We start from the raw sequence: 15,526 nt of genomic DNA on the forward strand, positions 1-15,526 counted from the left end.
TGAACTGGATCAAAAGTATTGCGAAAAACAATTGATCGAACAATAAATAAATAGAACAAAAAAAATGCGGTTCAATCGGTGAGCAGTACATTATTCAGCCATACTCGAGTCACTTAAACACTCTAAATGTTTTTTATCCCCAGTTACCCCCAATAACTCATACGATGTCTTTTCTCACAATTTATTGCGAAACAATATCTCAATCTCGCCAGAGGGATTACACAAAATCTTGACAAAAGATTTTCATGACTTCAAATACTCGGGATGTAATTTACAAGCACGCTGCACAATTGTTTGTCACACTCCTCTTGAATGCTACATAATGTAATTCACAAAAAAAGTTGCATCTTGGATGTAATTCACCAAGAAGAATCACTTCTTATATAAGAAGTGGTAAGAAGTGGATCCAAAACATGTTACCCGCTCAAACTAGAAATCTTTCACCAAAAAAAACAAAAAAACTAGAAATCCAAATCCATTTAGAAAACTTACCTGATTAAACTTTTTTCATAGGCTCAAAATCGAGATATATTCTTAATAAATAGGTTGGGTGAGGCGTGGTACGAGGCCTAGCTCCGGATAGCCATGCTTATAAAACTATTTGAATTTCTAAACAAAATAAGCCGAATTAGGCAGGCCAAGGTGAGTGGGCCAGGCCTAAGAAGAGAATTGCTTTCCTAGATCCGTCTATTTTGCCCCTCGGCCTGAACAGACCAAAGCGGGCCTAATGAACTGACCTCCTGTTGATCAATTCTAGTCTTATCATTGTCGAATGGTTGATAATCTTATGAAAACTATAAAGTTAAATTATTTATTAATTCAAATGGCAAGGCTAAATTGTGAATAGCCTTAGTTGTTCCAAATCATTGGTTAGATCACATAGGCCCAGTTTATATAGATCAATACTATTTTAGCCATAGATCATGTGGGCCTCACAATGAGATCCATACATTCGGTGGCTATGATGATATTAGTCTACATATACTATCTACATGACTTCTTATAATATTAGCCAATCTATCAATGATTGACTTGCGATGAGTTATATCGGCGACTTCATGACACAAACTTTTCTATATTTTTTTTTTTGCAATGTTCCTTTTAGTTTTAGGTCTGGTAAATTAACAACGATGACAGATTTGTAAGAGTTATTCTGATGTGGGCTACATTAATTGAGATTGCAATTAACCATTTTACGGGCTTGGTCTAATAAGATAAGATATAAAGTTTCTTAAATAGTCTAATATGAGACTGGCTAGTGTGAGTCAAGTAAAGCCTGGCCTGTGATGAGAGGGCTTGGCTTAAAACTCTGTAAATAGTGCTCAAGTCCCTCCTTAAACCCTAATGCACAAATTATCTCACATAAGGAGTAAATGCTAACTGTGAGAGGCAATCTCATTGAGCTAGTGATACAGATGGTAATAAAGGAGAAGAATTTGCAATGAGGATTATCACTATTCCGGATCAAGAACGATGGATTCTAAATCATATGCACAAATCCCTTTTACTCGATTACTATATTCTAGATTCTAGCTATGGAGATATGGCTGTCGTTTTCGTGTCCAACAAGATTTATGCAAGGTATCCGTGAAACATTTAGAATAATGGAACTCGATAGAGCCAAAAGTAAAGTACGGAACACGAAGGACAAATGTTAGAGTACTGTTAAAGAGAAAAGACTAAAGTCACAAGAATGAAAAAAGAAGAAGATAAAAGAACAAAAACAAATGAAATTACTTCAGATTAAAGAAATGTTTACAAATAATTTTTAAAAAAATGAAATTGGCATTTCAATAAATGAGACATATTCAATCACTCCTTAGGAACTTATCACATCATTTTATAAATATATTTTTCTACATAAATTTTTCTAAATCTTCGTTATTTAAGTTGAAATAGTGTCGTTCTTAGTTTCGGGAATTGGATTAGACCGGTCATATGACTTTTGATTTGGACCATGACTTTCATGGGAAGAGGATCACTTTTTTTTTCCTTTTTACTTTTTTTTCCAAAGCTAGCAGGTGATTTGGTAAAGGGATCAAGAGATATCGACCGGCTTGTCCATCAATCAATTCTAGTCTTGTAACTGTTGAATGGTTGATAATGACATGAAAACCGTAAAGTTAAAATGTTTATTACTTCAAATAGCAGGTTGAGATTGCAAATAATCTTTGTTGTGGCTCGTATGGTATTGGTGTACATAAACTATTCACATAATAACTTCTCGTGATACTAGCCGATTTATTGATGATGAGGTATTACGGTTCGTTTGCGACACAAACTTTTCTATTTTTTCTTAATTAGGTTCCTTTCAATTTTAGGTCGGGTAAGCTAACAATGATGACAAGTTTGCGCAACGCATCCGAGAAACGTGTAACATTATGTCCATGGACAGCACCAAAAGTAAAGGTCTGGAAACATGAAGGACAAATATTAAAGTACCATTAAAGAGAAAAGACCAAAGTCACATGAAATTAAAAAAAAAAAAAAAAAGGTAAAGAAGAATAAAGGATGAAAGTACTTCAGAATTAAAGATATGTTTGCAAATAATTTTAATATATATATTTCTAAGTAAATTGTCCTAAATCTTCATTATTTTAGTAGAAATAGTGATGTCTTAGTCTCAGGGATTGGATTAGACTGATGATAACGAGCATAATCTATGAAATTTGCATTTCTTTATTGGGCATGGACCATGTCTATGACAATTATTTTGGACCCCGACTTTCATGGGAAGAGAACCACATTCTTCTTCTTCTTTTCCCTTTTTGTCTTTTTTCTAGTGCAAGCAAGTGATTTGGTTAAGGGACCGAGAGATGCCGGGCCGATGCATAGTATTGGTGCAGTCGCGTTCTCAAGAGCGGTCCATCTTCATTGGTGCAGTGCTTGCATTCACCAAATTTCAACAATTTTCATTGCTAAATATTATTATTTATATTGATTTTTCTATTATTAATATCTTAGTTAATTTGGCTTACTCCCGTTTCCTATATTTCTTTCATTTTAAGGCAATTAAGGGTATAAGAAGGTTTCCTTCGAAAAATAAGGTGAAAATACACTTTTACCCCTTAAAAGTAACCGAGGGTTAACACCCACAATAAAATGAAAGTTCCGGGGATATTGAGTAACAACTGAACTACTTCTAAAGTTCAGGGTTCTGTGTAATGTTCCCTTTGCATGTTATGCTGGAAAATATAATATTAGTACCCCTAGCTAATCTCACCAGGTTACTATAGCCCGCCTGTCCCCATGTAATCATAACGACAAGTGTCGCAAGTCGTGAGTGTGCCCTGGATGCATCCTGTGGCAATTGCCTTCACTTAAACTTCAGAATGCTATAACAACGAGTAATTTTATATTAAATCTTTGTCAGCATCAAGATTCAACACAAAGGATTTATCTTTTTTATAAGTGAATGAGGATGCCATATAGAATTCTCAGCATAGACATTATCAACATACAAAATATTAATTCTTCCAATGTTGGTTTTTTCTTTATAAAAAGGATACTCACCTTAAAAAGGTAAATCTCGAGCTCGAGAAATGAAACAATGTTAGGTTGGTGATATGTGCCCCACTCCCCCCCCCCTGCCGTTCCCTGCTGGCGCAGTTCAAGCTCTATCAAGCTTGGTAGTTCTATGTAGAAAATAAAATGTTTTCAATCAATGGTTGGTATGAGCAATGATTTTAAGTCTCGATAATAGTCTAAATCCTTTGATCTTGTTCATTGGTACTGTAGAAATTTAGTTAACTCATTCCAAGTAGGAAATACTCAATAAATAATATGTCGGGTATTCTGACTTTCATGCTCTGTTAATAGGTGTTGTACTAAAAAAATATCTCGTGTAAATTCTTTTTACACTTTTAATAGGACAACATTCTCTTTTGTGAAGGTGACTACCTAGTACGTAACATGCTTTTCTTCAATAAGCCTTTTGGAAAGAATATTTTCCTCAACGAAGGCTAATTATCTAATTCCTATAAATAAATAAAAAGAAATTATGACTATCCTGATTAGTATATTGAAAGTCCGAGTATCCTAATACACGATGTAAAAACATTTCCTCATACGTACGTTTCGAATTTCTTGGATCCTTGAAAAGTAGAATGGCTGAAGAAGTTGCAGCTTTCCTGCTCAAGCTAATTCAATTGGAATAAAAACACAAAATCTATCTCGTTGCTCATGCCTCATAAGTCATAACCCACACACACGCAGAGACTCCATGGCTGCAGAAGTTGCAGCTCTCCTGCTCAAGCAGAAGCTTCAAAATCTGCGAGATGACGAAATAATCATCTATCCAAAGCTCAAACGCAAGATCAACTCCTCCATCTTCGCTCTGCAGCAGCTCCTGAGCTCCTCCGACGACACAGACGTCACCAGCTCTCGGGCATTGCCCTTCATTTACAGTGCCGAAGACATTGTCGACACGTACCTCCTGAAAAGAGCACAACAGCGACGCAAAGACTTTATCGAGACCTGCCCTTCGTTCCAGTACTTGGCTCCTCTATGGAGCCAAAAGGACTTGGGCAAAGGGTTGAAGAAGTTCTTGAACGATCTCAAGGCCTTGCATTCTCACTCTTCTGAGCAGAACAATCAAGAAAGCAGAATTCTTAGCAAGACCCGAGAAAAGGATCGCTGTTTAGTGAATGCAGGGCGGTTTCATCGCTGGGATTTGATTGCTCATCTTTTGGACAAGGAATCAAACATTGTTGGTCAGATATCAGACATGGACAAGATGGTCTCTGAGTTGATGATTTCTGAGGGCCCACAAGGAGAAGAAGCTTTAAGAGTCGTTTCTGTTGTCGGCTCAGGAGGCTCAGGTAAGACCACGATGGTGAGTCGTGTTTATAACAGAGTGGCTGTGAAGAAGCACTTCGAGTGCTGTGCCTGGGTCTGTGTATCCAAAGAATTTGTGTACAGGAACGTTGTTATGAGCATAATAGAACAGGTTAGCATAAAAAGGTTGAATGATATGGACCACATGAATGATGACGTTCTTGGTGAGATGCTTTTCAGGGAGCTGATTGATAAGAGGTACTTGATTGTTTTGGATGACGTTTGGGATGCTGAGGCTTGGCACCGGTTGACAATTCCTTTTCCGGACTCAAAAAATGGTAGTAGAGTGATTATCACTTCTTGTGATGATGAAGTGGCGAAATTGGCCGATCCATGGAACTTCCCAGTGCATTTGTGCAGGTTGACTAGTGAGGAGAGATGGGAATTGCTGTTGAAGCAGATGAAGGAACATGAAGGTGCCCTAACTGAGCAAAAGGCCAAGATCGTGGCAAAGCTCTATCATGGTTCACCTCTAGGAATTGTTCTTCTAGTGGGGATTCTTTTGAACACAGAACCAAGTGAATGGTCCAGAAAAATAGACAAATTCCCATCTTCTTGCGAAGACAAATCGGCCTTGCAAGACATCTTGATTTTGAGCTACCAAGAACTACCTCCTGAGTTGAAGGCTTGCTTTCTTTATTTGGGTATCTTTCCAAAAGCATCTGAGGTATCAGTTCGGAGGTTATTGTGCTTATGGCTTTCTGAGGGTTTCCTAGATGGGATGCCTGGCGAAGAACAAAAGGAGTGGGAAGATAAAAACGTGTGCACACTTTTCTATACGAGGCAAGATAAAAAGTTGTTAAATGATCAAAATTAGTTGGTATCTATGTGCTGAATGTAGATACATGCACCAAATTAAGGTTGCTAATTTCAAATACAAGTTAGTAATTTCAAAGGTGTGGGTAAGCCATAAGAATAAATGTTGGTAGATTATTGAGGTAAATGGTAGTCTTGAAAGTATAAATAAATGTTGGTAATTTTTATACCCCACACAAGATAAAAAGTTACTAACTTACTAAAATAAGATGGCATCTTAATTTGACAATTGTTGGTACACTAATCAAATTAAAGTTGGTAATTTTTTATAACAATTTTCAAGAGTTAGTAAGTCACAAAAATAAATGTTGCAAGATTATTAAAGTAGTTAGCAATCTTTGAAGTAGAGAATGTTGACACTTTTTCAGAACCAAGGAAGATAAAAAGCTGACCAATGACTAAAATCAGTTGGTATTTTAACATGATGTATTTCAATGAAAATAAGATTGATAAAAATTAGTAACTTCCAAGGCATTCATAAGTGTTGACACCAAAAAATGATTAATAATCATTATAGACAACTTGCAGGACCAGTTGATGAAAACAGAGTTTGGTCAAAATTGAAGTCATCAATGGACAAAATAGTCAACAACTCGAAAGGAATGGATAACTCGCCAATAAAGTTATCAACAAGAAAACATCACAAAGGTTATCAACAAAGGCCTTCATCAATCAATGAGGTTGATAGCCACCTATTATAGATTTTGCTAGGTGTTGGAGCATGAAGACAAAGATGGATCAACACAAGTGTAGAAGATCGTGTTTGTAACTTTTTAACTGTAAATATGTCTATGAATTTATTTGTAGATTCAAATTCAATAACTACTTGTAAGTAATTGCCGATGGTGGGTCATAAATACCTACATTGTAATCTTTATAAAAGTCGTATAATCATTCACAGAACATCTATCATATGTTCTTGCAGATTTATCTTTATACTTTACTTACTTGCAAATTATTTTTACGGCACTTTAAATTTCTAGTAGTTGCATTACAATTCTTTAATTTCCAGCCATTTCCTTTCTTGTCCAAAATCAATAGTTTCCTTTCACAACTTTTATCAATTCAATTCGATCAATCGTATACTAAAAGATATTATGCTTTTCTGGTGAAACGGTAAGACACAAGAATAAATGTTGGTAGATCGATAAAGTAGTTGGTAATCTTTAGAGTATAAAAAATCTAGATACTTTTCTAAATCAAGCAAGATAAAAAAAGTTGTTAATTAACTAAAATTAGTTAGTATTTTAATGTGATGAATGTTGGTACATCAATCAAATTAAGGTTTGTAATTTAAATAAAACTTAGTAACTTCAAAAGCATAGGTAAACTCACAAAATAAATGTTTGTACATTATTTAAATTGTTGGTAATCTTGCAAGTATTATTAAATGTGGTTATTTTTCAAAACCAAGCAAGATAAAATGTTGCTAAATTATTAAAATTAGTTGGTATCTTAATATGATGAATGTTGGTGCATTGAACAAATTAAAGTTGGTAATTCCTAATAAAAGCTAGTAACTTTCACAGCATTGGCAAGCCATAAAATAATGGGAAAATTCCAAAAAGTCACCCGAAATGAAGTCATTTTCTCAAATAAGGACCTAAAGTGGACCTTGTCTCAAATAAAGGTTTGAAGTGAATCTTGTATCAAATAAGGACCTGAAGTGGCCATATCAGTCTTAAATAAGGACCTGACCTCACCGGCTAAAAGGTATTTTCGTCTTTTACTTTTTTGAATTTTTTTCTTTTTTTTCTTTCTTTTTTACCTTTTTCTGTTTTTTTCTTTCCCTTTTCCTTTTCCTTTTCTTTTTTTTTTCCTCTCTTACATCCACCGGACATTGCCAGGGCCGGCGGAGGCTGCCCTCGCCTGGGCAGGCGAGGGCCACCCTCACCTGGGCTGGCGAGGGCGAGGCTAGCCCAGGCGAGGCGACCCTCGCTCAACGTTGGCGAGGGCAGCCCTTGCCGGAGGCTAGCGGAGGTCGCCGGCCAGACGCAATGACGGCTGGAGGGAAGAAGAAAAAAGGAAAAAGAAAAAAGAAAAAAGAAAAGAAAAGGAAAAGGAAAGGAAGGTAAAATATATATACTTATAATTTTTTTGACTAAAATACCCCTTCTCCGACGACGGAATAGTCACCAGCTAGCCAAAAGTCCTTACTTGAGACAATTTAGCCACTTAAAGCCCTTATTTGAGACGATTTGGCCACTTCAAGCCTTTATTTGAGACAATATTCACTTCAAACTCTTATTTGAGAAAATGATTCAACTTCGGGCCCATTTTTGAAATTTTCCCTAAAATAATTGTTGGTATATTGTTAAAATAGTTGGTAATTTTTTAAGTATAAATAAAATGTTGATACTTGACAAAACTTGTTAGTAAGTTACTAAAGGGCGACTGGTTTAACAAGTTATTTGTCACTTGTCCGTTCCCAGTGGATTCAACATTTACCAACCCTGTCAGTGATACACTAACATGGAACTGTGTATCGCTTTTTAACTCCACGAACGTCAGAAACGTCCCATGACTTAAGGTAACGTTGAAGTTTTTATATCCTCTTTAAAGAAAGAAAAGAGGGAACTACAAAAAAACAAACAAGATTGCAACACGACAACGTGAAGCACTTCCATGATTTCTCATATCTATTGTACAATATTACGACATGTCATCATAATCAACTACAAAAACGAAGCAATACACGGCGAAATCGATTTACGACATTATGACAAATCGTGGTAACCAATTGTGAAAATTGTAGAAAAAAGTGAGAGCACAGTACACTAATGTACCTCATAAGCTCCCCGTGAACCTGGTTGGTAATAAAACCGAAATTCGAAATTCCAATGGACCAAATTATTAAAGCGCTCAGGGCGTTCAAATCGGACGTACATATGACTTGGCCATCCGAGTCTGGCTTTGCTTTTAGGGACAAGCTTCTTTAGTAACGAGAAAGAGAGAATTTGATGTCATGAGGCCCACGTCCTAGAATCCAAATGCTGCTTTTGGGATGCCTAGACAAGGATGGCACTGAAAATCTTCGTTTCAAGCTCGAGAAAGTTATGGTCTCTCACACAAAAGTAAGTTGCTTTATTCGGGAGCGGACAGGAGTTGAAATCAGGTACATTGCTGCTAAAGGTTATACTTTGATATTTCTTTCTTGAGTTAATACCACGAAAAACCTCATATTATCCCAAATTAATCTTTTGATCACGAAAAATCTCAAACTGATACACCAGTGATAAATTTACCCCAAACTAATTTTTTGACCACAAAAAACCCCAAACCGGTACATCTGTGACAAATTTACCCTAAACTAATTTTTTGACCATCAAAAACCCCAAAATGGCAATCCTGTGACAAATTTACTCTTCGTTAGTGGACCCGTTTGGGATTTTTCGTGATATTTATCCTATAGATTTTAATGTTAATTTGTCACGTCACCATACCACGTCACAATGTGCCATCCACATCAGCAAATTAACAGTAAAATTTGACGGCAGCTAACAGAGGGTAAATTTGTCACAGGTGTACCAGTTTGGAGTTTTTTGTGGTAAAAAATTAGTTTGGGGTAAATTTATCACTGGTGTACCAGTTTGGGATTTTTTGTAGTTAAAAATTTAATTTGGGGTAAAATTATCACTAATATACCAGTTTTGGATTTTTCGTGGTATTAACCCTTCCTCTTTTTACAAGCTCAAGGAGATTTTTTTTTTTTACTTTATACTAAAAGTCTGGCAGTTTGTCAATGATAATTGTTATAGTTCAACTCTTAAAATTTTTCTTTGAAGGGGGGCGTTGGGACTCAAGGGTAATTTGTCTTAGATTAAGTGAACTTGGAAGGTGGGGGTCATTGAAAAAAGGACAGTATATATAGTATATAGTCTCAACAAGATGACTACACGTATCTTAATCAAGTATGGGGCGTGTAGATAAGAATATGATTAATAAGCCTAACGAAGAATCTATATCCCTTTGAACTAACTTTCCGTCCATCCCGTTGGCTTTGAGAGCTTCCTCTTGAAACTCAGAAAGTAAGATTGATAGGGAGTGAAAGAATTCGTCTTTCCACATAAATCAAAGGTTTTTTTTTTCTAATTAACATGAGTATCCAAGCTTTGCCACTCGACTTAACCTTATGGATACACACAAATCGATCATTTACGTGTATCAGCTAAGGCTTCACCCATAAAGGGCCGGGCATGGCTCCCAAAGTTAATATGAATGGATGACATGGTGATTTGAACACATGATCTAATAGATCCAAATCAAGTGATTAACCCACTCAGCCAATCACTTCAGAGTTGAATAAACGAAAGTTCCAAGCTATCATTCTTTAGATAGCGATAAATTCAAGAAAACAAGAAATAACATGCCTCACAATGTGAGCAAGTAACAAGAATGTACACATACCTATTGGTACCCACTAACATACGCGAGTCGTGACAACAATCCACTAATCAAGGCTGCTTTGTCCCTTTTGAACATAAGAAACGAATAGCCAAAGCCTCACCTACCAACTTCAGTTTTTGGGTCGAAAAGCAACACCCTTGACGACTAGCCCCCGTTTCCAATTAGCACTGCATTCGGATATACGAAATGTGATTTCTCCGATATTTTCGCACGAAGTCATGAATTCGCCCATCAAAATGTTTTTCCACTTCCGTCGGGGCATATCCTGCAAACTCTCCATGCTTTCCAGTTTTGACGCATCCGGTAGAGTAAGGTTGATGTTCACGGGAACGCCCCAACCCTGACTTGACTCAGTCATTGATGCCACCAACGAGACTTCATACAAGGTCTTCGGAGAGAGCATGATCGTTCGGAACTTCCCACTGATTTCCAGCAAGCACACACTTCTCAGTTCAGCTACCTCAACATCCACATTACTGTGAAAATTAAAGTTCAATGTAAGGGTTGGACTTTTGCGGAAGAAGAATGGCTGATGTGTTCATTCCCCCATCAAATTAGAGGATGAAATGAAAGAAAAAAAAATAGCTACACATGAGTTGCTTCAATAGATTTTCCTAGTGCAGATCATATTTACATAAGAAGTGCTTGCCGGAACAAAGGGATAATTGTGTTGCAAGTGGAATAAAATAGCAAGGAATGAGATCCAAGCGGAAAATGAACAATTATATGGAATCTGAAGAACTTAGAATGGGGCTCCGATACTACATTAGAATGTCCAAACCAAAAATTTGAACCAATAGTCATAAATACTTAACTTCACATGTTAACTAAAAGGATAGAAGATTGGTAACCCTTTCAAAACACTCCATCACCGGTTAAAAGGCAAAAATGATAATAGCTTTTATATGATAAACAATCTGTCATAAATAGTTAACTTCACATGTCTGTGAATTTTCTTTTACAAGTGCATTGACCAAGTACCAGAACTGAAACATCCATACTTTTCGATTAGAGCTTGTGTACTTCATGTTTTGCATAGGTTGGTGTACAGATGAACATAAATTATTCAAACGAAGCAGCGAGGAGCTAAAAACAAACTACAAGTCATTGCAGCCTACGACCCGAACGAGCACAAGAGATGAATTCGCTTTTTTTTGTCCAAGAAAAAGAAAATTTGATAACAACGAGGAAATCAAATGTTTTCTTGTTTTCTTTTTTAGCAGATTTTTTCCAAGAGAAATGATGATCTCATTTTCTTTTGTTCTTTTCTTTTTTTTTTTTTAGAATATTGACACCTCTTACCCGGACTCTTTGACGGTCGTCCATCCCCAGTACTGGTCGGAGTCGGCCCATGTAATTGCAAGCTCCCTCGCAAACACCATGAAGCAATTCTTGTTCAGATGCCTGTCGACCCAGTACTTCTGAAAGGATGAAATTTCGTATTCATTTCTACAATTACAGCATATATCAAAGTCCATATAAAATGCTCTTTTCTTTTTCAATTTAGAACGAAGGTCAGAAAAATCGCGTGTGAGAGAGAGAGAGAGAGAGAGAGAGGCTCACTCTCTGCCCCTGTTGCAAAACCACTCCGTCGTAGAGCTGATCGCAGAGCATGTCGAGAGACGAAGTTTCAATTGGCACGTCAGAATCTTTCACAATGGCCACGTAATTGTGTGGAGGTCTTGGTACTCTTGCCTCCACTGTTTGCTTAGGCGTCTGTGAGCCCATCTCTTTGGCTTCTTCATGGATCTCAGCTTCAGCTTCCATGTCAGGAGGTGGCCAATGTTGCTCCTGTATCAAGGGTGTAGAGAGACAGAGACAGAGAGAGGAGCTACCAGTTTCGTTTATCCCAAATTATATCGATGGACCCACTATTAATAGTTGTAAAAGTAAGGGTCATTACTACGAAAAACCCCAAACCGATATACATATGAAGAAATTTACCTAAAATTAATTTTTTGACTATCAAAAACACCAAATTTGTACACATGTGATAAATGTACCCTCCGTTAAATTTTGCCGTTAAATTGCTGAATTGAATGACACATGACAGTTTTTTTTAATCGAAAACACGTGGTAGTTGACAGGTGTATAAGTTTGAAGTTTTATCCTCTATTTGTCACAGGTGTACTAGTTTGTGATTTTTCATTGTATTAATCCAATCTGACGGAAACTAACAGATAATATATTTGTCACAAGTATACTAGTTTGGGGTTTTTTATGGTCAAAAAATTAATTTGGGGTAAATTCGTCACAGGTATATCAGTTTGAGGTTTTTGGTGGTCAAAACATTAGTTTGGAGTAAATTCATAACAGAAGTACCAGTTTAGGGTTTTTCGTGATATTATCCTTAAAAGTAATAATTCAAAAATGAGGCTCTATGTCTTCTTCAATAGAAAACTTTCTTTGGGTTACCCTCTTGACCAAAACTTGAAATATTCATAAACTAAGCACAAGTAAATGATCCGGACTTATGTAAAGTCGTGCATGCATTGAAGAGAGAAGCCATAATGTTTGCCTTCAATTCCACAAGGTTAATATAGATAGAAGCTCACAAACTCTTTTCTCAGTCAGACAAAAAAAAAACTCTTCTTTTCGGAATAAACAAACCTTCATCCATTTATATACAAGGTTGATATCACAAAAAATCTCAAACTGGTACACCTGAGACAAATTTACCCAAAACTAATTTTTTAACCACTAAAAACTCCAAACCAATATGCCTGTGATAAATTTACCCTCTTTTAGTTTCTGTTAAATTTTACCGTCAAATTGCTAAGTTGGATAACACGTGACTATTGACGGATATACTAATTAGAGTTTTACCCTTCTGTTTGTCACAAATTTATCAATTCTTTCTTGTCACCTCTCATAAATTTACTATGTTGCGAGTAGGCTTTCAAAACCTTAACCCCCGACTTTGTTTGTATCAGCCAACATCCTACAACTAAGTTTACGAAGCAAACTCGGCCATGGTTTCAGAGCTACGAACTAGGTTTCTCTCGGGGAAAATTGTCCAAAAGTCTTAAACCTATTGTACATTGGCCAATTCAGTCCTAAACATTTTTAAAAATTGTTAATTCAGTCATAAACATTTCAATTGTGCCAATTTAGTCCTAAATCTATTGACTATTTACCAATTTAGTCCTAAACCTTTTAACGAATTGCCAATTTAGTCCTTCCGATTAATTTTGGCTGGAAATCGCTAACATCAGCGCTAGCCGTCCTATGTGGCGCTGACGTGAATTTTATTTTTTTATTTTTAAAAAAATTCAAATTTTTTATTGACTATTTTATTTTTATTATTTTCTTTTCTTTTCTTTCTTTTATTTTTTCTTTTCCCTTTCTTCTTCTTTGTTGAGCTAGCAAGGGCCGGTAGAGGTGGCTAGTCACTGGGCAAGGGCCGGTGACACCCACCAACCCGGGGGCAAGGACCGCAAAGCCATCGTCACCCGTGGGCGAGGGCGTCGCGGCCCTCGCCTACCCTCGCTGTGGCAAACGAGGGCCTGGGCGAGGGCCGCGATACCCTCGTCGACCGCAACAAGGGCTCAGGCCGTCGCCAGCCACAGCGAGGGCGGGCAATGGCTCGCGATGCTATAACATCATCAATTTCGGTCCCTGGAAAATGGCTACAATTAAGTTTAGTGGTTTTCCAATCAAAGAAAATTTTATTCTTGTTCTGGAAACCCAAATTTGGATACTCTGTACCCATTTCGTTTTGTTATTTTTATGAAGACTTTTGTGATCCGAATTTCCAAACACTTCCCCTTAAAAGTTTCTCTAAACATCTTGTAGTTTTACATACTTTAATTTCAGAATTTTTGTACTGAATATGAGTAGTACGATAACCTAATTTCGGACCGTGTAAAACTGCTCAGAATGGGTATTTCTATGATGTTCACACCTTCTTGATTTTCTACAAACTTTTCTAGGCCGATTTTGAACAAATTTCTTTCACAAAATTTGTTGAGAACTTCTTTCTCCATAACATATATAAATTTGGGAATGGTTGGAGATGATTTGGATTCTGAAAAGAGCTTACTTTGAGAAGCAAAGATTTTGTTCCGTCAAACCGATTTTTAGCCTGTCTTTGAGCTACTAAAAGCTGTGTTTACAGAAGATTCAGATTTTATGTTCTCATGGAAAATATTTTTTAAGGTCTTGTTTATGACATATTCAAATTTTGGAATTTTCGAAGTTCACTTACTATGTTTTTAAGCCCGATTTCTAGAACAATGCAAAAACTGCCGGTTTTGTCATATTTCAAATATTCATCATTTTCTATATGAAAACGTTGGAATATCGACTTGATGTCTTCTAGTGATTTAATGTGCTCATTCTGAGCTTTCAAATGAGTTATGCTAAGCTTTGATTGGAGGTTACACAAAGGGGGGAGATATGAAAACGAAATTGACTAAGTCGAGGGCCAATTCTTCTTGTTGAAGCCACCATTATTGAGTCACGTTTAGGTGTCCCACTCTATAATTGCTCAATAGCTGAATTGTCCACCCTCATTATTGGAGCATGGTGACTCATTGTCACCAATAATGAGCTAAAAACAAATGAGGAAGTCGGCTAAGAAGGGGAAAACCAAGAGGGAGCCGAGAGAGAGCAGGAGGGAAAGAAAGAGCGAGCTATTAATTGTTAAGATTTGCTAGATTGTTTCATTATTTCATTTTGGCTCTCCTCCATCAATGTCATTAATGATCAAGATTTTATAGATCATAGTCATGATGGCATGGGCTATCTCATTATGTCATTTGTCTTTTCTTCGTGATTAAGCTTAGGGAATAAGTTGGCTTGCCTATAAATAGGCTTAGTAACCCCCGGCCCCCCTTGTCACACCACTTCCTTACCTCTCTCATCTCTCACCCTCACGCCAAACACTCCTTTCTCTCTCGCCATTTGCCACCGCCAACTGCCATAGACATTTTCTTATGATTATAGGTGAGTGAATTCCTTAACACTTGGATAGGGCGGTGTGTTACGTGGTTGGAACGCGACATGTAAGTGGATTCCCTAATCTCGGGATAGGAAGTTATGATGCGTTGTTGAGCCTTTGTTGAGATTTGCGTGTTGTTGTTTGTCTCGATGTTGCACGCATCGTTTGTTACCATGCTTAATGTTCTCATCCATGCTTGTTGATTTATAAGAGGATAGGACGTGGTGTTACGAGTTTGGCTCGAGTAGTGACCATGTCTATGATGCTCGATGTTTGCATGAATGCTTCTTGTTTTGCTTCATAATCGTAAGTCAAAGCACGTAGGAGTCACGAAATGGGGTGTCGTATGGTCTCGTACTCATGTTGTGGCGTCATAGGACAAGTTTGGCTTGGTGCGGGTTTACATTAGGAAGTGTAGATCCAAGCCAAGTTTGGCTCCGTGTCGGCGCTCAGCATGGCAAACTGAACCACGTGCCCTCAACCGCGACCCGCATATTAGGCAAATGTTTTAGAGATCATGATTAC

General features: G+C 37.1%; 2 protein-coding genes across 2 annotated transcripts; one reads left to right on the forward strand and one right to left on the reverse strand.

Annotated features, from left to right (window-relative positions):
• The first annotated feature begins 4,031 nt into the window (after positions 1 to 4,031).
• LOC130136827 (disease resistance RPP8-like protein 3) lies at positions 4,032 to 5,653 on the forward strand. Its single transcript, XM_056307204.1, has one exon. It carries the CDS (start codon positions 4,223 to 4,225, stop codon positions 5,651 to 5,653), a length of 1,431 nt encoding a protein of 476 aa, XP_056163179.1. The 5' UTR covers positions 4,032 to 4,222.
• A 4,297-nt stretch (positions 5,654 to 9,950) lies between these two features.
• On the reverse strand, positions 9,951 to 11,885 carry LOC115681447 (protein PHLOEM PROTEIN 2-LIKE A1-like). Its single transcript, XM_030605400.2, has 3 exons — positions 11,623 to 11,885; positions 11,362 to 11,480; positions 9,951 to 10,535 (listed from the first exon to the last, which is right to left on the reverse strand). Exons 1-3 carry the CDS (start codon positions 11,824 to 11,826, stop codon positions 10,169 to 10,171), a joined length of 690 nt encoding a protein of 229 aa, XP_030461260.2. The 5' UTR covers positions 11,827 to 11,885; the 3' UTR covers positions 9,951 to 10,168.
• Between the last annotated feature and the right edge of the window lie 3,641 nt (positions 11,886 to 15,526).

The sequence above is a fragment of the Syzygium oleosum genome, unplaced genomic scaffold (assembly GCF_021117445.2).
Source record: "Syzygium oleosum isolate NSW1041296 unplaced genomic scaffold, Sole_v2.1 Sole_v2.51, whole genome shotgun sequence".
Lineage (NCBI taxonomy): Eukaryota > Viridiplantae > Streptophyta > Magnoliopsida > Myrtales > Myrtaceae > Syzygium > Syzygium oleosum.